This window comes from Aulonocara sp. 'chitande type north' Nkhata Bay, linkage group LG7 (assembly GCF_057382095.1).
Source record: "Aulonocara sp. 'chitande type north' Nkhata Bay isolate Kocher_YH1m ecotype deep benthic linkage group LG7, A_spYH_male_GT1.1, whole genome shotgun sequence".
NCBI classification, from domain to species: Eukaryota; Metazoa; Chordata; class Actinopteri; order Cichliformes; family Cichlidae; genus Aulonocara; species Aulonocara sp. 'chitande type north' Nkhata Bay.
The window spans coordinates 44093611-44119913 of NC_141350.1; the positions used below are offsets into that span (position 1 = coordinate 44093611).

A 26303-nucleotide genomic window follows, 5' to 3' on the forward strand; every position below is an offset into this window, starting at 1 on the left:
CTGCCAAGGGGACAGGACGACTGATCCGTGTTAAGGACAGAATGAATGGGGCCATGTATCGTGAGATTTTGAGCCAAAACCTCCTTCCATCAGTGAGAACTTTGAAGATGAAACGAGGCTGGGTCTTCCAACATGACAATGATCCAAAACACACCGCCCAGGCAACAAAGGAGTGGCTCCGTAAGAAGCATTTGAAAGTCCTGGAGTGGCCTAGCCAGTCTCCAGACCTCAACCCCATAGAAAATCTGTGGCGGGAGTTGAAAGTCCGTGTTGCTCGGCGACAGCCCCAAAACATCACTGCTCCCGAGAAGATCTGCATGGAGGAATGGGCCAAAATACCAGCTACTGTGTGTGCAAACCTGGTAAAGACCTATAGTAAACGTTTGACCTCTGTTATTGCCAACAAAGGTTATGTTACAAAGTATTGAGTTGTATTTTTGTTATTGACCAAATACTTATTTTCCACCCTGATTTACGAATAAATTCTTTACAAATCCTACCATGTGGATTCATGGATTTTTTTTTCACATTCTGTCTCTCACAGTTGAAGTGTACCTCTGGTGCAAATTACTGACCTCTGTCATCATTTTAGGTGGAGGAACTTGCACAATCGGTGGCTGACTAAATACTTTTTTGCCCCACTGTATGTGTAGCACTGTAGTACAGTAATATGTTCTCTTTTTTTTTTTCAGAGAATCTTGGCCATGGATGGAGCTGCACAGCCTCATGAATTCATTTTCATTGATGAAGCTGGATTCGACCTGTGCAAAACAAGACGATGGGGTCGTAATGTAATTGGCCAAAGGGCAATTGTGCACGTCTCAGGGAAGCGCGGGGGAAATATCCCATTGTGTGCCGCCATAAGCCTTCGAGGGCTTCTGCATCATCATGCAAAACTAGGTCCATACAATAGCCAACATATACTCACATTTCTAGATGCTCTCCATAATATAGTTGTACAGAACAGACCAGATCAGCCCAGGTTTGTGGTGATATGGGATAATGTCAGTTTCCATCGGGCTGCTCTGGTCCAGGCCTGGTTCTCCAACCCCAACCAACTTGAAGTGGTATACTTGCCCCCTTACTCACCATTTTTAAACCCTATAGAGGAATTTTTTTCGGCCTGGAGATGGCGTGTATATGACCGCCAACCACATGCCCCCATGCCTCTTCTGCAGGCAATGGAACAGGCCTGCGGCGACATTCAGGTGACAGCAATCCATGGATGGTTTCGACATGCAAGAGGAGTTTAGGTTTAGAGAGTAGAGTTTCAATTTGGCACAGATGTGAATGGTATATTTCCCAGTGTTGTGTCATGTTTACTTGTGTTTAGAGTTTTGGCACAATGAGCGAAGTTTTGCAAAATGTGTTCAAGCAACGGGCAAAAACTGTAATCAGGTGCACTAAACTGGCACTAAAACTGACTTAAGGTTTCAGTGGACGGGTTAAAAACACAATGGTTGTTACTGTTATTACTGGCAGTGCGTCAGTAATGTTCTCACCTAAGTTATCTGTTCCAGTGATAGTGAAGACTATAATAATTAATCCTTTCACCCACCAGAGGTCACTACTGGTTTCTTAGTGTTTTTTGTTTTTTTTGCATATTTGTCATAATTGCATGTTTCAGGAAAACATATAAACGTTAATATTAGACAAACATAACCTGAGTAAATGTAAAATTTAGTTCAGTTCAGTTTCATTATTTCATTTATTAAGGGGAAAAGGCTGTCCAAAGCTACTTACATAATTGCTCCCTAATCCTAATAACTGGTTGTCCCACCCATGGCAGCAAGAACTGTAATCATGCATTTGTGATGACTGCCGATGAGTCTTTCACATCACTGTGGAGGAAATTTGTCCCACTCTTCTTTGCAGAACTGTTTTAATTTAGTCACATTGGAGGGTTTTCAAGCATGGACAGCCAGAAGGATCTTATGTCCAGACTTTCACTAGGCCACTCCAAAACGTTCATTTTGTTGTTTTTGAGCAATTCAGATGTAGATTTTCAGGTGTGTTTGGATCATTGTCCTGCTGCATAGAGAGCAGAATTCACAGTTCCAACAAATTACGCCAATTCATCCGGGTCCTGAAGCAGCAAAGCAGCCCTAGGCCATAACACCATGTTTGACTGTTGGTGTGATGTTCTTTTTATTAAATGCTGTATTAGTTTTATGCAGACGTAACTGGACTCCAACCTCCAAGAAAGTTCAACTTTTGTCTCCTGAGTCCACAAAAGTCTTGGGGATCATCAAGATGTTTGTTGACAAATGTGAGACTTTTTGGTCAGGAGTGGTTATTTCCCTTTCCATGCATGCTGCTGTTTCACTTTCTACAAAGAAGTGCTTTACCCACACTGAATTAAGGTCATCTGTGCAGCACTGAGGCTAAAGGATAAACACAAACAGAAACATGAAGAAAAGGAGCCTACATTTCCAGTTGTTCTACAGATTTAGACACCTGACAGCTACATGTGTCTGCAAAGGTCAATGTAGCACCAACAAAAAACTGTGCTCAAGCCCTGGAGTTTTTTCAGTAATAATTTGGGATTAAATGATACTCCAGGATCACCGTTTGGTTCTGACTTTTACTTTTGCACTACGGTTTGGGCTCAGAGACAGAATTACACCCAGGCTGCTGCACGAAGCCTTGTGGCATGTGATCACATGCTCAACCAGGTTGTAAAGCTGAAGCTTTGGCCATCACACACCTTTGCCATTGTAACACACATTCCAGAGAATTGATTTATTGGCAGGAACACTTACTGGCAGTGTGTCCATAATGATCTCACCTAAGATAGTTATCTGTTCCAGTGATAGTGAAGACTGTAATATTTAAACCTTCCAGTCATTCACTGAGTCTGGATGGTCCCTGTTTCATTCCCCCCCCCCCTCCCATCCTCCCCCACCACCACCACCACCACCAGAGGTCACCACTGTCCATCCCTGACGTGAACAGCTCACCTGTTGTCAGCTCTGGTTTTCCTGGATTTGCTCACGAGACTTGGATGGGAAGTTCGTCCCCAGGCTTAAGTGTTTCAGTAAAAGCCATTCTTACCAAGGTCAGCACCTGGAGACAGAACTGATAACAGATCTGTGTCAAGTCTATGGGTGTCCCAACACACCCTACCGGTAAATGAGTGATTGAACCAAATGGTGGCTGAGAACAGAAACAGAATTATCTCCTATTACACCTGAGTGGGTTAGGGAATAATCAATAACTAAGCTATATCTATACCAATACGAGAGATAAAGAAGAACAACAGGAAGCTAGGATTTCCCTGTTCTTCCAGGTGAATATGCCCCAGCTGTATATCTGAGAGCAAAGTTTGGTGACAGACATAAGGGACGTGAAGTAGAAAGTCCCCCCTATGATGAGAACTCTGAGTTAAAGCTAAGAGTCACAGCATAGAAAAGGCAGCAAACTCTCCGACCACTATAAATTTACAAGCATAAATAAAAAAAAGCTGAACTTTACTGTAAAAAGTTGCAGTTACAGGTGCACAGTGTAAATCAAGCATGAGTCACAAATGGAGTCCTTTCACTTCTTTGTAGCTCGCTGCTTCATTTATAACTGAAACTCTACCAACTATATAACAAATTCTTGATCATTATGTATAATATTCTAAAAAATATTCACCGAAAACAAAAGCGTGAATTACAAAGATTTATTTGCATTTTTTTTGTTAATGAGGACAAATTTCCTGGATGTTACCTCAAACATAAAAAGCAGGCAGATTTTCTGCAAGAATACAGAAAAACACTCCAGTAATGATAAGCAGCTGTGCACCAAGACTGTAATGGGGTTGAAAGGGAATGACATTCATGTAAAACTGTCTCACTGTTGGCATCTAGACCGGGGTGGGGAACTCCAGGCCTCGAGGGCCGGTGTCCCTGCAGGTTTTAGATGTGTCCTTGAACCAACACAGCTGATTTAAATGGCTAAATTAGCTCCTGCAGTTCTCCAGAGGCCTGGTAACGAACTAATCATGTGATTCAGGTGTGTTGACCCAAGGTGAGATCTAAAACCTGCAGGACACCGGCCCTCAGGGCCTGGAATTGCACACCCCTGATCTAGACTGAAACTGTAAGGCATATTGAAATAACTGAAGTGACATGTTCTCCTCTGACAGGTGCTGCTACTGTATTTTTGTGGTTTCTCACAGGAAAACTCAGGTTATATCGAGAAAGGGGAAGACTGTCGGGGGACAGCTTTCAGCTCTGGAAAACATTTACAGCATGCACTGACTTAGGAAAGTCAACACCATCTGCAAGGACCAAGCACACCCATGCACAGCCAATTTGAACTTCTCTCATCCAGCAAACTAGAGCAACCTTTCACACATAGACCTTGAAGCTCTGAATTACGAGCCAAGAGCCATAAACAGGTTTAACTAGTCCATCAAATGTCCGCATAACGACTGTTTGGACACAGTTTTAACTACCACACTGCAAACCTGCACTGCAACCATATTATTGCATTACCTGAGTCATTTTGAAACCATTTGCAATTTGCACTGTATTCATATTTTTTATTGTTTTATTAAATTACTATTTTTTTACTAGGAAAATGATTTTATTATATGGAAAACTTGCACAGTGTAAAGTCATTGACTGCGCTGTGAAAATACGGTTTTGGACATTTGTGAACAACAAGAATGAGAGAAACATAAACATTAAAATTACTCACGGTGACTTAATGACCTCAGATTTTTCCCTCAAAGGTTAATCAGGTAGAGACTATATAAAAACAGCATGAGCTGCACCAAGTTTAGTGGTTTACACATTTGCCTGGTGATCCCAGATTGCAACAGAAAGGACATCTAGTGTAAAAAATCTGGTAATCAAACATGCAGAGCTACCTGCTGGGCTGTTTGATTTGGAGGGGGGGGGATTGGCCCTTTTAAGACTACATGTTTCCCAGCATATATTCACAAATGCCCATTGATTGTTAAAGGAAAAAGAAAACAAACAATCAAAATTCTCAAGAACATATCAGGAATGCATCCAAATCCAGATATCTTTCTGTTTCAAGTGTTCTTAATTCGTGCCTGTTGTGGAGGGAATTTCAGGCCCTGGAAGAGGTTTGCAGTTTCAGACCACCGCTGTTCAAAACGGTGATGCTTCTCATTATCTGTGTCCACAGCTGTGAACGGGGCAGTTTTCAGAACTTCACTTGGTTTGGTGTGAGATTTAGTAAAACAAAAAACAAAAAAATTGGAATGGTATCAAAAGAGTGAGAGACATTTTTCTGAACAAAGCAGAACTAGATAATAGTTAAATAGTAATAAAATAATTGTAATCTAGATAAATATGACCCAAAGGTTTATAGAATTTGGTTAAATCAGCCAAATCCATTAAAAATGTATATAAAGTCCTTATTAAGTTGTTATAATTGAAGAGCCTTACAGTTTTCTAAATTCTAATTTTCTACATTGTCTTGTATAGAAATAAACGACTTCAACAATTTGCATTATAATTTAACTATATGAAAAAAAAAAGATTTCTGTAAAGTCCAGAGAGATGCGTCTTTCCAACAAAATCACTCCACGAACTCCCTGTATTTTGATATTTGGTACAATTTCCAGTTGAATAGCTTTTGAATTATTTCTTGTCTAAACATGTGGGAGCAGGTACATCTGAGGTGTCACTGAGCAGTCCTTTGATGTAATGCAAACATAAAAGTTGAAGAAGCAAGAAAGGGAACTAGTGCCATGATTTCCTGTAACTGAAGCCTCATGCTGCTTTTGACTTTATTTGAACCTGAACATGTGATTATGCAGGTGTTACAAAATGTAGCGCAAACAATATGGCCTCGGTTATCTTCTACAGCAGTCAGTGAAATAATAATGCACATCTTCACGAAAAAAACCCCACACTACTCTGCACAAATTAGTGACCAGGAACTGGTTGTCCCACCCATGACAGCAAGAACTGTAATCATGCATTTGTGATGACTGCCGTTGAGTCTTTCACATCACTGTGGAGGAATTTTCTTCCACTCCTCTGCAGAACTGTTTTATTACAGCCACATTTTTATGGTTAAAGGTTAAACGGCCTGTTTAAGGTCATGCCGAAAGCATCTCATGTCCAGACTTTTCCTAGGCCACTCCAAAACTTTAATTTTGTTGCTTTTGAGCAATTCAGACGTGGATTTTCAGGTTTATTTGGATTATTGTCCTGCTGGATAGAGAGCAGAATTCACAGTTCCAACAAATTATGGCAATTCATCCAGGTCCTGAAGCTGCAAAGCAGCCCCAAACCATCACACTACCACCACCGTGTTTGACTGTCAGCGTGATGTTCTTTTTATGAAATGCTCTTTTTTGGTCAGTCTCTGTTTTTTATTGTTGACCTTAACAGAGGAAAAGGAGGCCTGCAGATCTGTATATGTTGTTCTGGGTTCTTTTGTGAGTTGTGAATGTGCTCTTGGATTAATTTTGCAGTGGGAGATTCACAAATTCTGGGAAGGGTCAGCACTCTTCCAAGGTTTACCTGTTTGTAGATAAAGGCTGTCACCATGGTTCATTGGAGTCCCAAAGCATTAGAAATGGCTTTGTAAACTTTTACAGAAAGTGTCTTTAAATTGTGATGTGATATCTCGTTTTTTGAGATCTTTAATTTCACTTTGTCCGACAGGTTCTAGTTAAGTGTTTTCTTGATTCAACAGGTCTGGGTGTGGTTAGTGAAACTAACCTCAGGTTTCTACAAATGCGATTAGTCACAGCAACTTTCTTTCTTTTTTTTTTTTTTTTTTTTACAAACAGTAGGCCCAGTAGGCGGGTGTGTTTAGTTTTTTCTCTTAATAAATGAAACCATCATTTAGAAAATGTGTTCTATATTTACCCCGGTTTTTAGTGTCTAACAATACTTTTTGTTTGATTTTAAGCATCTACTCTGTCTGACAGTATTGAGCTAGTTATTCTCATTTTTTCCACAGGAAGTAGTAGTACGAATGGCATGTCACAGAAGTTTTAAATGTAAAAATAAACTTAACAACGACCTACAGTCATAGATCTGTGGTTATCAAAGCTTGTTGTTAGCATTAGGTCAAGGCTGTAAGGCAAATTCCTACATGTTTTATATTATTTGCTGATATTGCACAGACTCTGGGAAGCTAAAAGGAACGAGTTGAAGCAGGAGAAACATTTCCCCCATTTATGTTTGTCAAATGCAAACTGAGATTACAATCTGAAACAGTTACGTTGTGAATGGTACAGTTTTAAAGAAAGAGCGATAAAGTATGCAGAGTTGGATATGACAGTGTAGTGCATTAGGAAATACAGCACATACTTACAAAAAAAGCCCACACATGTCTTGAAAGATAAAATAATAACTTGTTTTTGTACCTTTGTGTGAGGAAGTGAATATGAAACTCGACTAACATTACCATATTGAGAATGGGAGGGGAATAAAAAAACTTCTGCTAACTGAATGAGATCTTATCAAATTGGTTCAAGCGTGCTCCCCCCCCCCCCCCAAAAAAAAAAAAAAAAAACCTAACGGGTTGAGACCACAGCTGTGGATCAGATATAAGCAGCTCTTGCAGTTCACCCACAGATGTGAGGAAGGAAACCTTCCAGAGACTAACAGAAGATGGCCCTGCTTACATTTGCCCTGCTTCTCTCCATCGCTCTCCAAGGCTGTGGTAAGACAATAAAATAAAGTATAGTGATGAGATTAATTAAAGTGAAGGTTATTAATGAAAATTTCTTCCTGTAGCCTTGACTTACAGCAGCGGTGGTTTGGAAAGCGTTCCTGAAGAGTTAAAAGTAAGTGATTTCTCATAGTTAAGCCATGTTTTACATTTAAATCAGGGGTGTCAAACATAAGTGACGGGGGCCAGAATCAGCTCTGCAAGGACTCCAATTCAGTCCACTGGACGGCTTTGGAAAATCTTTTCATGAGTCTTACCCAGTGTTGGTCAAGTTTGCTCTATTTTCACCTGTAAAGCAGGAATGGGGTAGGCGGAGGTTTACTTACTTTGAAAAGTAATCAGATTACAGTAGCGCGTTACTGCCCATCTCTGGTCTTACCGCATTGCCTACTAATAAAGGCCTCCTGCATGGCCACTCAAAGTAGACCAAAATAAATAAGTAAAAGACATGAAAGTAAAAGTATGTTGTGTGTTTTTTTCACTACTGACTATAGAAATTTCTAATTTGTTCAATGCGTGAGGTCTTTTATTTACTTCAGCAGCATTTCTTTGTCATGTAGAAAACCTGAGATGAACTGTAGAAATTACATTTTTTTTTCTTATGTTAAAATATCTCAGGCAGTCAATGTGTAGTCTTTAAACTCACAGGAGGGGAAACTTCACTTGTCCGGCCCACTTATGATCAAAGAGGGCTGTATGTGGCCCTCGATGTGAAAAGAGTTGGACATCTGTAATTTAAAATTTAGTAGTAGTTAGTAAAAAGGAAAAAACTCACATAATTTCCCTGAGTACCATGAACATGTTTGCAGACTTTTTCCCTAAAACTCTTTTTTTTTTGTGGGGAATTGTAATGACACTATAGGAGTGTGTGATACTTTAGCACTGCTCACAGTGAGGGCAAAAGCAAATGTAAGGGCGCAGTGTTGAGAAGTGAGATTTTCATTTCTTCAAAATGAAGAAGTCTGCTGTTACGCGTCGAGTTATAAAAGGTTGTAAAAGTTTTACCACCTACTTTTGAATCCAGATTGAATAAACTTTAAACCAAACTAAACTGTGCCCACAGCACAGAGATCCCAACAAACCTAGATTTAGGGTATTAATTTATGTTCATCATGTGATTTTGTTTTTCAGACCGGAGATGTTTGCCAAGACTGCACCAAAATATTTGAACTCCTTGTTGACATGCTTTCCAATGCAGACCTGCAGGTGAGTACACCTGGTGCCCGAGGAGCAAACACATTCCTAAATGTTCAAATTTGCTCGCTGATAATGTTATCCACATCTTCCATTCCCATATTAAATATATTATATAAGATTAAAATATGAGACCTGTGGCATGAATAAAGAAAAACTAAATATTTTACATTCCAGGAATTTTTAGTGTAATCTTATCATCTAGAGCACATTTTTCACCTTCGGAGATGTAAATAATCTGTAACCAGTTGTGCATGTCTTAAAAACACACACACCAAACTAAAGGTCACTTCATAGTTTTGGTGGTGAGCCACTTCCTATTTTTTCTAAGAAAAGTTGAAATGAAATTTACCATTCAAATTTTGTTCACACACACACACACACACACACACACACACACACACTTACTTGACTTCCAAGATCCTCTTTTGATCTAGCCTGATCTGGTTTACAGGCTCCAAAGACAGAAATAAGTTGGGGTTTTTTTTTTATCACGTATGTTGATAAACATTGATATAAAAGAGGATGTACACATGGAAAGATGCAGAGAAAGATGTTTGGGATTTATTACATAGTATGTGTCTGGAGCTTATGTAGCACAGCAGCATGCTGGTGTGAAGTCAAGCAATGCCTTTATTTAATGAACACAGCAGTATTGTGAACACCCCTTGTTTTCCTTTTTCACACTGACATGGAGTGATGTATATATAAAAAAAGAAACAACACATTAGTGTCTGAATATTTGAGTTTCACCAAACACCGCATTGCTCAGTGTCCACGCTTCACCTTTAAATCGGTTCTGCCGCTACGAAGTAACACCTAAAAAATACCAGCGTTTAATCACGTCACTGTATCAGTGCACACTGTTAATCTCAAAAAACAAAAATGAACCAAATATCTGTTTAAAAAAAACAAACAAAACTGTTACACAATACTGTGCAAAAGTCTTGAACCACCCCTCGTTTTGTTGTGTTTTGCTGGGGAAAAGGTGCAGTGGTTCATTGCAATGTGTAAGCATACATGGAAATACAGCGTAAGAGACAAAAACAGAGTCTGATTCTAATGAGGTTGAAAGTCAGTATTTGGTATGACCTCCTTTATTCTTCAACACACCCTGAACTGTTTTCGTGTTATCTCTTAATATTCTTATTAGTCTTCAGAAATAGTTCTCCAGGCTTCTTGAAGGACATTCAAAGCTCTTCTTTGGATGTCGGCTGCCTTTTGTTCTGCTCTCTGTCAAGATGATCCCACACTGCTTCAATAATGCTGAGCTCTGAGAGGCCCATCCATTACCATTAGAGGCAGGCACACTACTGGATAAAATGCATCCCCACACAACAGGAGATGCCAGATGGCTGTAAACACTCACTGTTGGATCGCTTTACTGAGCTCCTCTGAAAATGACTTAAACCCAAAATTTTTCAAATGATGATTCATCACTCCATAAGTCCTGTTGCCACTGATTTTCAGTGTAATTTGGTCAACCTTCTCTTGTTATTTCCCTTCCTTAAGAGTGGCTTCCTGACAACCACCCTGTCCACTCAGACTCAATCTCTTGTTAGGCAATGATGAACACTTATCCTCTATTTGTCCAGTTTCCTGAAACTTTTTACGGACACGCTGCACCTGTCTGCCAACCTTTGATTAGGTTGGTGCAAAAATACTACTAATACTAGGGTTTTGATGCTTGAATGCATCATAGGTCAGTATTAAGTGTCTTAACAAGAAAAGGGTTCCTCAAGACTTTTAAATAGTATTATATAGAGGAAAATATGAAAACATAAATAAAAAGTAACATATGCCTTGTTCTCAACCACTACCACATGACACCATAGTAAACAAGTCTGGGAAAAAAAAAAACCCTGCTACTGTTAGGCACAAATAGAAAACTGAATAGTATTCATTCAGTTCACTTGTTAACTCTGTGACTGTTAAGATTTTGTACTGAAGCTTTATATCCACAACACTGATTCTGGTTTAGGGCCTCACATAGTATTAATAGGTGGTTAATGAACATGTTGTGATTGGATGAAAGCTAAAGGGGCAGAAGACAGGGGGGCGATCGTGATTGATTGAATCTTTATTTTGAACATGTTGAAAAAGTACAACAAAATAGAATTAAAAGAGACAAATGAACAAAGCAAAACAAAAGGAAAACGAGCAACCAGCGGGGCGATCGTGGCTCAAGAGTTGGGAGTTCGCCTTGTAATTGGAAGGCTGCCAGTTCGAGCCCCGGCTCAGACAGTCTCGGTCGTTGTGTCCTTGGGCAAGACACTTCACCTACCGCCCACTGGTGTTGGCCAGAAGGGCCGATGGCGCGATATGGCAGCCTCGCTTCTGTCAGTCTGCCCCAGGGCAGCTGTGGCTACAACTGTAGCTTGCCTTGCCTTCCACTAGTGTGTGAATGGGTGGATGACTGGGTGTGTCAAGCGCTTTGGGGTCCCTAGGGGGGACTAGTAAAAGCACTATACAAATACAGGCCATTTAAATGCATTTTAATAAATCAACAAGTTTATTTATGTAATGTGAAAAAAAAAAAAATGCCACACCTGCTCTGCTTACTTAGCTGAAGACAAATGGGGCTACCAGTCTTTAAGTCAATATTCTGACTCACCGCTTTATTCTGCACAGAAAAAGATCATGAATGGCATTGAAAGCGTGTGTGCACTCATGCACGGTCCAGCTGCCAATCTCTGCAAACAAGAGGTGGAGAAGATGTTCCCACTGGCCATCAATTTTGTTACTTCCATCTTGGTAAGTCTGAGAAGTCCAAAACCAGATGCATCCTTGAGTATGGCATTTCTGACACTGAGAAGTCAGTAAACATGTTTTCCTCTCTTCCACAGAAACCAGCGGAGGTGTGCAAAATCCTCGGGCTCTGCAGCTCTTGTGATAAAGAGCAGATGCTCAGCTATTTTGCCCAGGAGGCCCTTCAGGCTGCTGTGACAAGTGATAATGTGAGTATCTGAAGTTTAGAAAGACACATTGCGGGGAGAAAAAAAAAACAAAAACATTGTGCTGAACTCTTGCCATTTATGTGCCTCAATCAGGTGAAGCCTTCAACCGAATGTTCCTTCTGCACCTTCCTCATCAAGACTTTGGAGGGTTTGCTTCCCAAAGAAAGAACAGAGGTGAAACACGGTTACACCGCACATAAAAACAGTACTTCCTTGTGCTGCACACAGACACTTAAAAGCAATCAGACCACACAGCTGAGAGTAATCACTGCCCGTGTTTTTTTTTTGTTTGTTTTTTTTTTAAACTCTGCTCCTCTTCTACAGGAAGCAGTGGTCAAGCTGCTGGAAGAGATCTGCCATATTCTGCCGGCCTCCTACCGCAACCAGTGTGAGACTGTGATCGACAAGGTCAGCAGGACAGTGCTGGATGCAATACTGGCTTATGCGACCCCGCAGGCCATCTGTCACCTCATGCACTTCTGTAAAGGGGAAGAATCTCTGCTTGTGGGTCAGTTTGTTCTCCCTTGCTTCTATTGCAGTGATTGTGATCGTTTACTTAATATGTCATATGTTGGACACAAAATCTCCAGAGACCAGGATGTCCAATAATTTGTCTTGTACATGCTTTATATTTAAAAAAAAAAAAGTTTAAGTGCAGACCTAATATGGCATAATTATACATTAGTTACAACTGCATCATTCATGCATTACAGTACTTTTTAGGCCCAGGAACTGAGATTTAAATTTGATGCATCCGTCTAATCTGAAAGCACAAATCAAAGTATACAAAACGTCCCTTTAAAGAATTCTCAGTTAGCAAGTGAACTTTCTTCTATCTCCTGCTTTAAACCTGCAGATCCATGCACTCTGACAACATACAGATGCAGAGACGTCAAGACTGCTCTCAAGTGCGGAGTAAGTAAACCTCTATTACAATGAATTCACCCGTTCAGCTTTCAGACACTGCAGTATTACATGCGATGCATGTCTCACTTTGTGCAGACTCTGTTCTACTGCCACAAATTTGCCTGGAAGCCTCTGAACTACAACACAATCTGAAGGATTAAGGTGGGTGTACATTGATTACAGTTTGTGTGAAATCAAAGTAAAAAACATGCAGTCTCAATAACACAACTTCTTTTCAAAGCAGATCCAATAAGAGTCAGCGTGGTGGACGCAGCAGATATTTCATCGAGCACCAAATCTTCATCAGCAGCATTTTAACAGCATTTCACATCCCAATTTGATTTCTTACTGCATACTGTAATTTTTGCATTATATATTCAGCCTGCACAGAGTTATGAAATGCAGAAAACATTGTGTTTAAGTGTCATCTTTACTCCGCTACTGCTACTTCTTGTAGCAGAGTAAATATTACTGGCTCAGAGTTAGATTTCACTTATTGCCTTTGTGCTTTTTTTTTTTTTTAATATACCAACCATTTCTCAAGTTTCCTGTCTCTTCTTTAATAAAGTGTTTTTGTAGTGTTTCCCAGCTGACTTGACAACATATCCTTTGCTGTTAAATAGACTTATGTTTGAGATTTAGAAGTCAAATGAGGTAAAAGTGTTTGAGTCGACTGCTGAATGTAGGGTGGGCAGATATTTTAGTCTTTAGTCATCTTCCTACTTTCAAGTCAGCAGTTTGGAAGAAGTAATAAAGCACAAATAGAGACCGGAAGTGTTCGTCTTTACCACCTCGCAGACAGGATCACTTCTGCTTTATTTAAAAACATGAAAGTGTCATCTACAGCAGCACAGTTTAAAGATGTTGAAGTTAGCCCTTCACATAAAACAAGCACAGCCTGTAAGCACAAAGCAAGGGTGCATTTTATTTCAACAGTTTAAGAGAAAGTCAACAACAAATCACACTCGGAAACGCCAAAGACGGAAACTAGCCTTGGGGTTGTCAGGGTCAAAATGGTAAGTTGTGTACTTTGAGGTAGGGGAAGAGGAAATTTGCAAGAGGAGAAAAGGCACTTTTTTTTTTTTTTTTAACCCCCCATGTTTAGCAACTGCTGGCAGACTTAAATGATTTTAAAAAACAAAAACTGAACAAGGGAGGGAGTGCTCCTCAAACACATCGTCCACAGGAGACATGTAAACAGGCTGGTTTCTCTGTACAACACCAACTACTATTTTCTCCATCTGTGGATGAGCGAGAGGAGACAAAGTTTAAAAAGTAGGTTCCTTAATTTAAATAACCAGTGTGACATTAGCCCGTCAGCCACAGCATCCTGTTATTGTGATTGCATCCTGATGCGTTTGCTGCATGCCTGAAGGAGCACGATGAAAAAATAAAATCTTACCAAACACTGCAACATTAATATATCACTTTAAGCATGCGCCAAGTCTGAATGAACGCAGTCACATAAATGCGACACCTGCATCTCTGTGGGTTGCTCAACTCACAAGACAGCAACCTAGAAATAAATACACTGGACATGGCAAGTTATCCCACCAACTCTTCCACTCGGCGGCAAGATTAAAACAGTCGTCTACAACTGATCTCTCCCTCCCTCTGTCAGAGGCTGTGTGTGAGGGTGCAGATGTCAATAAGCGCAAGTAGTCTTTTGCACAAATGCCAGATATAAAGCCTGCAGGATGACCGTAACTATTGTGGGAGTGTCTGAACAAAGGTGAGGGGAACATTAACCCTCTTTCAGACATGTTTGCCAGATTTGTAGGAGCAATTTAAATCTGTAGTACATGCAACGAGCCACAAGGTGGTGCTACAGGAGTCAGACTAAAAACCTACTTCACTATAATTTTGGGGAACACAGCACCATCTAGCTGCATGATGCAGGCATATTTTAAACCTGCCAATAACCAACACAGGAACATCCAAATGCTGCAAGCCTGAGTTGAATCAGCATTTAGGTGAGAAGTGCAACAGGAAAAGCATTTAAAGGCAAAAACTCCATAAAAGCCTCAGGTTTGAATCTAGCCAGGGTCTGACAATCACACATACATGAACAATCTAGAGTTTTAGCAAAAAAAGTGTATCAGTCTCTTTAAAAGAACAGCAGTTATCTCAGAACAGTTTCTCATGGAAACATTTGATTTGTCACAATCATAGCCCACAATGTATGGCATTAAATATGAATACATCGCTTTAAAAACAAATATTTTAAAAGAAAAGCTTCTTTTACAACTTCTGCATTCGATTAACAGCATCTGTACATGCAATATGCGTTTTAGGTAACCTTAAAACTACTAACTGAAGCTGTGCGGTGCTCACATCTTTGTGATGTAGCTTTACTCTTCATGTTCCACTTTCCCATTGAGTTCAGGCGGGACAAACCAGGATAGGCAACAAGATTGGGAAAAGTTTTCAGAATTTAAAAAATAAAATCGACTTGACAAACATTCAGTTGTCCCTCCTTGCTAGTCAAACTTAGGTCCCACATTCAAACACCATCATAAAATATTTAAGTACGGTGTTTCCATGAGATAAAGGCAGCCCCTGCTTAGAGGTGACGGAGCCCAGGTTTCTCTGTAATACACCCAGACTCCGTCTCGGTAATGCCAAGTACTGTGCCTTCATCTTGGTCAGCAGAACGTTGACACATTTAACATCATTTGTAACATTCACATGGTTTTAAAGCCTACAAAATAAATCGAGGTACAGCCCAACATAACCACGAGATCATAGCAGCTTCTGACTTCTCTGTAAAACGTCAGAAAACACTGGCCTGAAGGGACAGCACAAACAAAAATAGAAATAAATAGAAAACTGTAGCGTTTGACCCATCTTTGCCATCAAGAGGTTTATAAAAAAAAATATACATTTTTTTTTTTTTTAAAAAGGAGTGCAAGTGGAATAGAAGACGTTTCTGTACTGTGTAGTTACCGTCAAGTTAGACAAAACATTTCCACTGATCACTTCTAAAACTACACTGCAGTGAGATTCTGAATTTGAAGGTTGTGGAATACTAGAAGTGTTTTCATTACTGTATGCAAGTATGGTTTTAATATGGAGGTGTCAATAATACCAGATTTGCTGACATACAAATCGGTGCACTCTTTCCATAGGTGTGCCAGGAAACATGATCGCCATTAATTATGCAAAAGAAAAAGAAATGCACCAGAAATTATTTGAATCTGGCCGCAGCGCTTAAACTCTGGTCTTGGCAACTGAACTGAAATAGCCATTTTTTTTCTCTGCAGGGATGTGTACCAACATGTGGATAAAGGGCATTTTGTATGTAGCAAAGGCTGTCAAAGTGTGGCTGTTTGTGAGAGGACGAATTTTAAAAAGGGAGAAGACTGGAAGAAGGATGACAGATACAAGGCCCATTAAACAGGAGGGGGGTGTTCAGTACATCAGCTTCTTTGGCACCTCCCATGAAAAGACGTCACGACCAAAGTGACCGTAAGCTGCTGTGTGCTGGTAGATGGGCTTCTTCAGGTCAAGATCCCTGAAACAAGAATTAAATAGAGTGACTCGCCAGCTAAACATTTCTGCTCTTGGTAGTCGGCATCACAAATGCAGTTTGGTTAAAGGAACGGTTTTAACAACATACAATAGCTGAAACTTGTTGTTTAGAGATGTTAAAAACACAAGATTGTAGAGGAATGTTATATCATATAACTCAAATACACATGCCAATGCTTTACCTCATTAACAGACTAGGTTCCATTTTGAGAGTTTTCTGACATTTAGGCCCCAGACCCCAAGAGAGAGGGAATAACGTCTGATTGGGTGAATGCCAGTTTCACTGCTGAAATATAGAGAAGTAAAACCACCTACTTTGTGCCCAATTTCACCTACCAACTACTTGCCAGCTGGTCAAGGAATCCACATTTTTCTCCGTAGTAACCGTAGGCTGCCAGATGCTCAGACCAGTTTCTAGGCCTGTACAGCTAAGGGCTTAGACTACATGACTAGCTTTTTTATGCCTCTTGTTTAAAACCAAATGACAACGATCCTAATAAAACAGAACTAAAGTGCAGGTTTGGTAGCAAAGACCTGATACTGTCACAGAATACCTGACAATAACTCCTGGACGGAGGTCAAAGTTCTTGTTCACAATGTCCAGCAGCTCCCTTTCACTCTTCTGGGAGGTCCCGTAGTGGAAGATTGAGACAGAGAGGGGATGGGAAACACCAATGGCATAGGATACCTAAAACAATTGTTAATCATAAACACATCATTCAAAAATAATGACAGGAGAGACATTTTAACACCAAAGCACTCCACATGTGCTTTAGTACACTGATTATAGTCAAAAAGCTTCTCCAATTCAATTGTGAGTGTGATGATACAGAGCTGATCATTGCTGCAGTTAAGCCCAGGAATAGTGAGCTTACGGACAAGCTGCAGAGACCAGTTAGAACTGCTCACCACTTGATTTGCTTTCCCAATAGAGCAGCATTGAGAACTTTTTAACTGTAGAGTACATTTTACAACACATACTGTACACACTGATCAACAACTCAAGTCTAGGCAGTCACAGAAAATATTTTCTATGCTCTTAGAAAGCACAGGAATCCAATACCAGCAAATGAAAATCCAGAGCAAGATGCAATGATGCATGTACAATGGTAACAGGTTTTTGCAGACAAATTAAATATGAAAACATTAAAAGGTGATTAAACCAACAAGCAGAATTCAATAGATGACAAGCTGGTGCATGACTGTCTACGGGGAGCTGTAAACACTGCTTTTTGTGAGATGTAAAACCATGAATTTGAGTACCTTCAGTTCTAGAGGCAGCTGAGTTTTAAATCCCATTATATGCAGGTTTTAGATTGAGTAAAACTGATATACTGTGTACTCACCTGGACCAAGACACGCTTGCAGAGCCCAGCTTTTACTAGAGATTTGGCCACCCAACGGGCAGCGTAGGCTGCAGAGCGGTCTACCTTTGTGTAGTCCTTCCCAGAAAAAGCTCCACCGCCATGGGCTCCCCAACCCCCGTAAGTATCGACAATAATCTTACGCCCGGTCAGTCCAGCATCACCCTGCCAGAAGTAAAGGTGGAGGTATTAGTCCATTAAATCTCACTAGAAAGTTTAATGACCTTAGTGTGACAGCATGGCTGCCTTCAAAAGGTTTACAGCTTTTGTTTCACCTGTGGTCCTCCAATGACAAAGCGCCCACTGGGCTGCAGGTGGTAGATTGTCTCATCGTCAAGAAACCCGCTGGGAACCACGGCTTTCACCACCCGCTCCTTCAGAGAGCAACGCATCTCATCCAAACCTACGGCCTCATCGTGTTGCACAGAGATCACAATTGTGTGGACGCGCAGAGGTACCATGGCTCCTCTATCCTGCCTGTACAGAACAGTCACCTGAGGGAGAAAACAAAGACAGGTGATGGCTCCAGCTAGTATGATCACAGGCTTGAACAAACGTAAGCAAAACAGTTTGCAGGAACATCTGCAATAATAATGACATGCATCTGTATTTACCACAAATATTTTCACTGCCTGTGGCTAAAGCATTGATAGTTAATGTGAGGATGTCTTTTAGCTAACAGTATCTTTCCAAAAACAGCATAAAAACCCACAACACAAATCTTCATTTCTTGCAGAGCTCCCAAAATGTAGGACAGACAGTATTGTCCAATTTTATCTGAACTATAAATATAAATTGTATAAAGATGATGTAGCTTCTGTGTTTGAAAAGTGAAACCTGTGCACAAAAGCTTTAAATCTGCAATGTTTTTAAGGTCCACCAGGTGGAGATACCTGCAGCTGGCCTATGGGAGGACTGCTTTCTTTTTTCACATTGCTTTTCTGGTCTTTCTCCTTTAGATAACAGTAGTGGGGAAGTGAGGGATTAGGGGGAAAGACATGCAGCAGTGAACCTTTGATTGGAGTTGAACTCGGGCTGTTGCGTTTAGCTTTTCAACACAGTCACCTGCTTACTATGCAAGATAAACTGGTGCACAGGAAAGACTAAGAGTCAACATGTTCAAGTGAGAATGTACTCTTTACAAGTCAGTTTTGTAAACTGTCTTAACACATCCCATCAGAAAGGAGGATAATCCATGGCATGACTTGTCTACCAAGTTGTTAGCCAATGAGTGTGCAGTTTCACAGTCAAACCCTCTCCTCACATCAGGTTTTACAAAAAATAAAAAATAAAAAATAATTATTTTGAGGCTTCAAAGCTGGACTTCCAGAACTAATGAGTGGCATCATGGTAGCTACATCCACCCATCCAACTTTTACACCGTCTGTGTGAGTGAAACTTTATAAACTGCATCAAAAATGTACAAGAGTCAACAGCAAATGCACCAAAACAGGAACAGAGGGCACCAAGCACTTTAAACACAGAATATAAAATATTACCATTCATTATTTATACACAGTATTAAGATTTCCCTTTTACAGCATGTCAAAGCAGGAACTCAACATTCAAACCACACTTAAATCTGCAAATACTGTCTAAATTATTCAGTACAGTCAGAAATAGGGTTACAGCCAATTACCAACTAACCATAAGTGTACAAACTGAAGAGGAGGAAAAACAAAAGCCGAACAAAGGAAGGAAATAAACAAACTTAGCTTCCACCTACACTTATAACTTAAAGAACTGGCTCCAAACTGTAAATATACTTTGACCACATACCTGAGTCTTGGAATCGGGGCGGAGCCAGGGCAGCTCTCCATTTCTGCGCAATTCAGCCATCTTGGCATTGAGCTTGTGAGCCAGGACAATGGTAAGCGGCATGCACTCCTCTGTCTCATCAGTGGCATACCCAAACATCAGACCCTGCCACAGTTGCAGTCATGTGTCAAATCATTAAATGATTTACCAAATCATTAAAGTACATTACTGCTACATTTCTGGCTTCAGTTACTTGGCTCTAGACAAAATGTAAGAATCAGCTGACCTGATCACCGGCTCCGACATCCTCCTCTTTGCGATCCAGGTGAACGCCCTGGGCAATGTCAGGGGACTGCTGCTCCAAAGCCACCAGCACATTGCAAGTCTTGTAATCAAAGCCTATAAATCCCCCAAAATAAGCCTCAGTAAAATGTTTCAGCTTATCATTATACGTCAAAATAAAGTAGTATTAGGACAAATTTTGCATCTACTGAATTTGTCACTATGTGCAAACAAGATCTGTAGACCAACTATAGTTGATAATAATTTTAAAAAAAAGTTCAAGAATCTTTCAGCCTACGTCCATGATATCAGTGGCATTAAGCCAGAGTGGTGGCACAAGTCTTTTTATGAAAGGGTAATAATCAGACTTCAAGATTTACTGTAATTTTCTCCAAGAGAGAAGAGAGTTACCATTACTTTTCTTTCTTTGGCCTTTTGGATACAACTGCACACATTTGAACCGGAGCTAAACTCACAGCTAGCTGATCTTACCTTTCGAAGAGTCGTTATAGCCAATATGTTTAATTGTGTCCCTGACAACCTTCTGGTAGTCCACATTAGCCCTGGAGGTGATTTCCCCAGCCAACAGGATCATCCCAGTCTTGGCAACAGTTTCTGAGGACAAAAAACAAAACCATATGCAGTGAAAGCAATGAAAATGGCCTGAAGAAAATGCAGTTCATTAACAACTGTTGCCATGTCTGCACCTAAACCCCACCCTAGGGCAGAACTCTGAAAGCACATGATAGATCATTTGAATACAAGCCCCTAAAAACAACATTTTAAGAAAGTACATTTTCAGACTGGTATTGTTTCAGAGATTTGTAACATGCCCAATTTTGCATAGATATGGTTCAACAGTGGATCATGTGCCATAGTTAAAAAAAAGAAAAAAGAAAAAAAAAGAAGAAAAAAAAAAAAGCCTTTATGGTTGCCCTGCCTCTTTGACTTACCACATGCTACTTTGGCATCAGGATCTTGTCTGAGGTGTGCATCCAACACGGCATCGCTGATTTGGTCACAGATTTTATCTGTGGAGCAAAATAAGCACAACAGTTTAATGCGATTCCTTAGTTTGGTTGGTAAAATGACGATAACAGCTGATATTTTACTTCATAATTAAATGAATGAAACATTAAATTATGCATATTATAAAAAGCCAAGTCTCAAATTAATAATTACGATCATTAAGAGAAGGTTTTACACTTCTTGCCACTTAAGACTGGATAATGACTAGTTTTCAATCAATTGTAACAAAAGCAAAAATCATTTCAATACAGAACAGATGCAAAGATATTTGTGCTTGCCCTTTCATGATGTAGTTTCCACATTTGATTGCTTGAATGCAAAGAAATTGAAACCCATAGCCTAAACTCCATATCCACATATTTGGAGGCCTTTAACTATAGTATAAGACCAACCATAGTGTGTTGGTCTTCAACTTCAACATTTCCAAAAAACAAATTTTAGAACCGGTGTGACAGGATTTACAAACAGACTATTCAGCTTTCAGGTTGTTGAAGCAGTTTTTCTTCCCTTCTAACTGCAAAGGCTGTAAACGGGACTACTTTGCCCTCAGAGTTGAGCACTAGCCCCTGCAGTGCCTGTATTTAGGAGTACTGGTAAGCCTATTATCTGTTGCAACAGAGCTGTCCCAGTATGAGACTGAGAACTGCAGCACACTGTGTCCCAAGCTGCTCAATAATTCTTCAATTAAAGCATGCAAGACCTCAGTTTTGGCTTCTTGTAAGTCTTTTCACTGAAAAGATTTAACTAGTCTTGTCACAGCGTTTTTAATGATGGCTTAAGTGCTCTAGTAAGCCCTTACAGTGAATTAGCCAACACAAAAGCAGTCCTGCCACAGGCCCGAACCTCATTAAGCTTATTAAGTTAGGTTTTTGTTTGAGCTGTTTAGGAGAGGTGTCAGTGTGCGACTTGAAAAGTGGCGATAAAGCAGGACAAATCAACTCTTAAACATCTCCGACAAATTAAGCATTATTATCTGTCTGAACTTATGATATGATGCAGTGCTAAAAGGTAGCCAAGGGTCCTAAATAAACACAAATTTGCGTGTATTGCCAACACCCCCAACGGGATAAAACATCTGACTGCTGACGGAGAGATGGGGTGGATGTGATTGACAAGCACCAACAGTCCGGGATAACGTGGTGTTAGCATACCAGCTAGCCGCCATGCAGCTAGCATGCAACAGTGACTTTGAGCTTTCAAATAAACTATTCCCTTAACTTCTAAGGAGTATAAATGATTACAGGTAGAGTCTGTAAGGTATGTGGGAAACTTTACATTTTGTATAAACTGTTTAACAGTCCACAAAACAGAAGCCGAGCAGGCCATTCTTTCATTCATGTTTTTTGAGTTAAAACGTTCTAAATATCAGTTTTATTCAGCTTTAGAGTTTAGCCGAAATTAGACTGCTCCAGCCAGTGTAACTTTTAGCCCTTTCCCTTTTAAAACAACCTTTACATTCACTTAAATCACGTCGTGTCCTCTTCTTTGTGTCCCTTTTACTTAATATTCCCTGACTTTACTGTTCAAAAGTAAATTAAACAAGCCACTGAAATTATTATTTCTAGCTTTTCCATAAACTCCACTCAGACATGCCAAGCTAGCAGCGGTACCCAACCTTGTTTGACAGGCTAACAGGATGCTAAGCTAATTATTATGGTCAAGGAGGAGGAGGGAGGAAACTACCTCACAGACAGGGAATGGCACGTTAAAACTTACCGGGGTGTCCTTCTCCAACTGACTCAGAAGAGAAGAGGAAGCAGTCTTCATCGTAAACCGAGCTGCTGTTGTTAATGAAACCGTTCATCTGGTAGTTCATTTTAGCCACTCTTAGCTTACAAGCTAGCCGACTATATACCCACTACACAGCTTTAATAAAAAACCGGGAGACACGTTTTACACCTTCACTAGGGTCACCTGCTTCTCTCACACATACACACGCACACACAAAGCGACAACCACAGTTAAAGTTCAGGGAAAACAGGACGGACCAGACAGCTGAATTTATGGTCTGCACGAATTTCCTCAGACCCCTCAAATCATTGCTCTGCAGCCAATGTTATTGTTGAGCACAGACCATGTGGTGCTCATGGGCGTGTTCATACCAAGAGCTAAACGCCAAATGGCGCTGAAGACAAATTGCTCAAGTGACTCAAGTGAACCCTGAGATCTGCTGCACGCTGTGTTTCGTTGTGTTTAGTATTTGGAAAGCAGTTTCCAACGTTTGTGACAAGATGTTATGGTCTAGAATGTGGAAATACAAAAATAAGAACCCTAATAAACCATGATTGCCCTATTAAAATATGTGCCATGAGAGGGATTAATTTATAGCGCGATTGTAAATACGTAAAGGATAAATTTCCACTGTACTGTGTGCAAAGTGTTTTCATTTTTTTTTTTATATTTGTACTGAAAACATTATGAGATGTGCAAAGAGAATAGGAAGATGTCAAACAGTTTTTTGGGAAAATTACAATTTTTGTAATACCCTCTGCACACCAGCACAATGGATTTAAATCAAACAATTAACATGTGATTCAAGTAGAGACTTTCAGATTTAATTAAAGGGGTTTAGCAAATGTATTGCATTAACTGTTTAGAAAGTACAGCCACTTTCAGAGGCTCAAATGCAACTGAGCAATTGACTGACAAGCAGTTTCATGGCCATGTGATGTCTTTCCCCCGATAATTCACAAAAAAAATTAAGCAGATAAGTTGATTCTAAGCATCCAAGCTTTGGTAGCTTTCCACTGGAACACTCAATAAGAGGTCCAAAGGGAAGAATGTGCAAATGAAGACTGAAAAACCAGAGAAACAGCAACAACTTTAGGAAGAAATTCAGTGAGCAGCTCAGCACCACCAAAAGGCCTAAAACATGACAGGAAACAGCTTAAGTGGATGATGACAGAATTGTTTCCATGGTCAAGAAAAACAGATAACAAAACATCTAACATAGTGAAGAAGGAGGAATGTAAATACAAATGGGTTTTAGAACAAGATGCAAACCACTGGTTACACCCAAAAATAGGAAAGTCAGATTAGACTTTGCCAGAAAACATCCAAAAGAGAGCACAGTTCTGGAAAAAACATTATACAGATGAAACCAAAACAAATTTGCACCATAATGATCGTGGAGAAGGAGAGAAACAGCTAATGATCTGAAGCATATCACATTATCTGTCAAACATGTTGGAGTCAATGTTATTGCATGGGCATGTATGGGTACCAGTGAAACTGGGTCACTAGCATTTATTGATAATGTGACCGCTGATAGAAGTAACAGCATGAACTGTGAAGTGTACAAGGCTATACTCGCTACGCATGTTCAGCCATATGCTGCAAAACTGATGACTCAAAGCGACCCAAGAGTTTCACAAGATAAAGAAATGTCTTCAGTGGTGACGCAGTCGCCTGATTTCTGTAATTCTTAATCATATTATGTAATACTATTGTTAAACCCACAAACTGCACTCCAGTCACATCTTGATCCACTTTTAAATCCACCATGTTGGTGTACATAGGCAAAACTACAAGAGATATGTCATTGACCAAAGATCTACTGTACTTTTGGAAGTCAAAGCTTTGCATCTATTTTTTCAATAAGGTGCCACATTTATTATTTGATGCTGAAGAAATTCAAAAGTAATGTTAATGTAATGAGATCACACTCCATGTTTTTGTAATCCCAACTTTAAAAAACGTTATTTGTGTTCTGGGATAGATAGAAGAACTAGAATTAGTGTCATAATCCATTAGATTAATTAATGAATTATTAAGGGACACCAAATAGCTCCAAAATGGTACAGCCACATGAGGGCATCTCACCTTCATTTAGGCAGAACCACATAAGTATATAATGGAAATATATCTTCTCCAATGGTAAAGTGAATTGGAATTAGAGTCCTGTTTTCTAACAATATGCTAACTGATTCAGGATCTGAGATGCAACTCTTATTTGTCTTATTTATTTATCCATTTATTTCAGTTTCACCGTTGTATGGTTAGTCCATCAAGTGCATTTGATCAGCAACATCTGGTTTATACCTACCCTCTTATTTACTATGGAAGCATTAAGTGTGTACTTATTTTTTCACATGACCACAGGTAAAGTTTCTTTTTCATGTGACTTGCTCAGATAAGGATTCCTTTTTTCTTATGCTTTTTCATCATCTTTGGTTTTGGATCTTGGATCTTGTTGGTTAGAGTTCTTAACATTGACTCAACATTGACTTCTTGTTGGACATTCAAAAGACAGACTTTTTACCTTTTTGAAAACACCTTTTTAAGTCCAGCATGCACTCTACACATACATGCAAAAATATAAGTCGAGTCCACGTCTCTTATGTTTTCTGTTCATGACTGATGGATGGCCAACTACGTGAAAAAATAGGTACCCTGCTTGTGTCAAAATTTGATTGATGGCCCCAGCCTTGACCTTTTGACCCTACCGGAAGTACTCCGGAAGTGTCTTATCGATTCCATATGTGTGACTAATCGCATCCGGTGGAGGAAAAAAGGAGGGGTGGTTCCTGGGGGGATCAGAGAGGGAGGGTTCCTGGGGCATGGAGAGTTCAGGGGGGTGACGCAGCAGATTTCTGTTGAGTCAGTGCAGTCCACAGACAAACTCATAGTTTGAATTCTGTTTAAATATTATGACAATGTGATCTTGATATCCTTTTTCTCAGAAAAGAACTATTTCTTTTTTTCAATAGTGGATGTATTTTACTTTCTTATATTACAGGCACAATAAAATAAAAACCTTTAAGATTATCTGACTAGTAACGGATTGCATTTTATTTATATATATATATATACATATATATCCAGTGCCTGGGTGGAGGTAAGCGCTTGTAATGACAAAAGAAGGACTTTCTATCTGCTTGTAACCTACAGGCTGCCCACCTCGTATGTGTAAAAAAACCATAAATAACCCTCATGAAAAAAGCGCAGCGCCCGTACTCAGAAATCGGCGCCAAATAATTTTATTAAAACACCCTCGGATGAGGTATTGTGCGGGAAAGACTTTTCTTTGTTTTAGAGTGACTTTTCCGACAGGTTTTCTCATTAGCAGAAACTCTCGACAGACAGAAACTCTAAAAGAAAAAGTTCTTGTTTTACGCACATCAAGGAGGAGTCAACAACCCCTCTAATCGTTATTAGTATTTCTTAATGCCTCCAGCCAAGAAAAGAATTTCATAAAGGCCCCAACTCCTTGTACGTGCAAAATAACCCAGATGACTACGCCAGATGGAAGTATAACCGGAAGCGTGGCAGGGACTTTCCCTTTGACCTTCATCCTGCTCCATGATCAGCTGTTAAATCTTTCCTCAATATTGCTGTAATGTAACAACAAAGTTAGTTTTTTAAGATCAGACAGTTCCCAAAACATTCCTTACACACCCCCGCAGTCACTGAATTAGCATCTGTGGCACAAATAAGCTTCAGGGACTGACTTGTTTTTTAGAACCGACCTTTGACACTTGGATGTTGGCTTAATTTTTACCCAAAGAGAAATTTGACCCTAATAAAAAAAAAACACGATACTGTGGTGAATACTTACCTCAACTTTGATGGGTTTTTTCACAGCTATTTATTTTGAAAAAAAGTAAACATGTCACAAGGACACAATGCA

General features: G+C 39.9%; 2 protein-coding genes across 2 annotated transcripts; one reads left to right on the forward strand and one right to left on the reverse strand.

The window, feature by feature from the left end:
- The first annotated feature begins 7496 nt into the window (after positions 1–7496).
- On the forward strand, positions 7497–13293 carry sftpba (surfactant protein Ba). Its single transcript, XM_086300597.1, has 10 exons — positions 7497–7644; positions 7719–7768; positions 8785–8859; positions 11479–11601; positions 11694–11804; positions 11898–11978; positions 12129–12312; positions 12661–12719; positions 12807–12872; positions 12955–13293. Exons 1-9 carry the CDS (start codon positions 7593–7595, stop codon positions 12861–12863), a joined length of 792 nt encoding a protein of 263 aa, XP_086156723.1. The 5' UTR covers positions 7497–7592; the 3' UTR covers positions 12864–12872; positions 12955–13293.
- mat2aa (methionine adenosyltransferase 2Aa) lies at positions 12443–22731 on the reverse strand. The gene is made up of 9 exons (XM_086300596.1): positions 22391–22731; positions 20599–20676; positions 20138–20260; positions 19650–19762; positions 19385–19528; positions 17881–18099; positions 17588–17770; positions 16796–16929; positions 12443–16224 (listed from the first exon to the last, which is right to left on the reverse strand). The coding sequence occupies exons 1-9, from the start codon at positions 22488–22490 to the stop codon at positions 16122–16124; spliced, it is 1197 nt and encodes a 398-aa protein (XP_086156722.1). The 5' UTR covers positions 22491–22731; the 3' UTR covers positions 12443–16121.
- Between the last annotated feature and the right edge of the window lie 3572 nt (positions 22732–26303).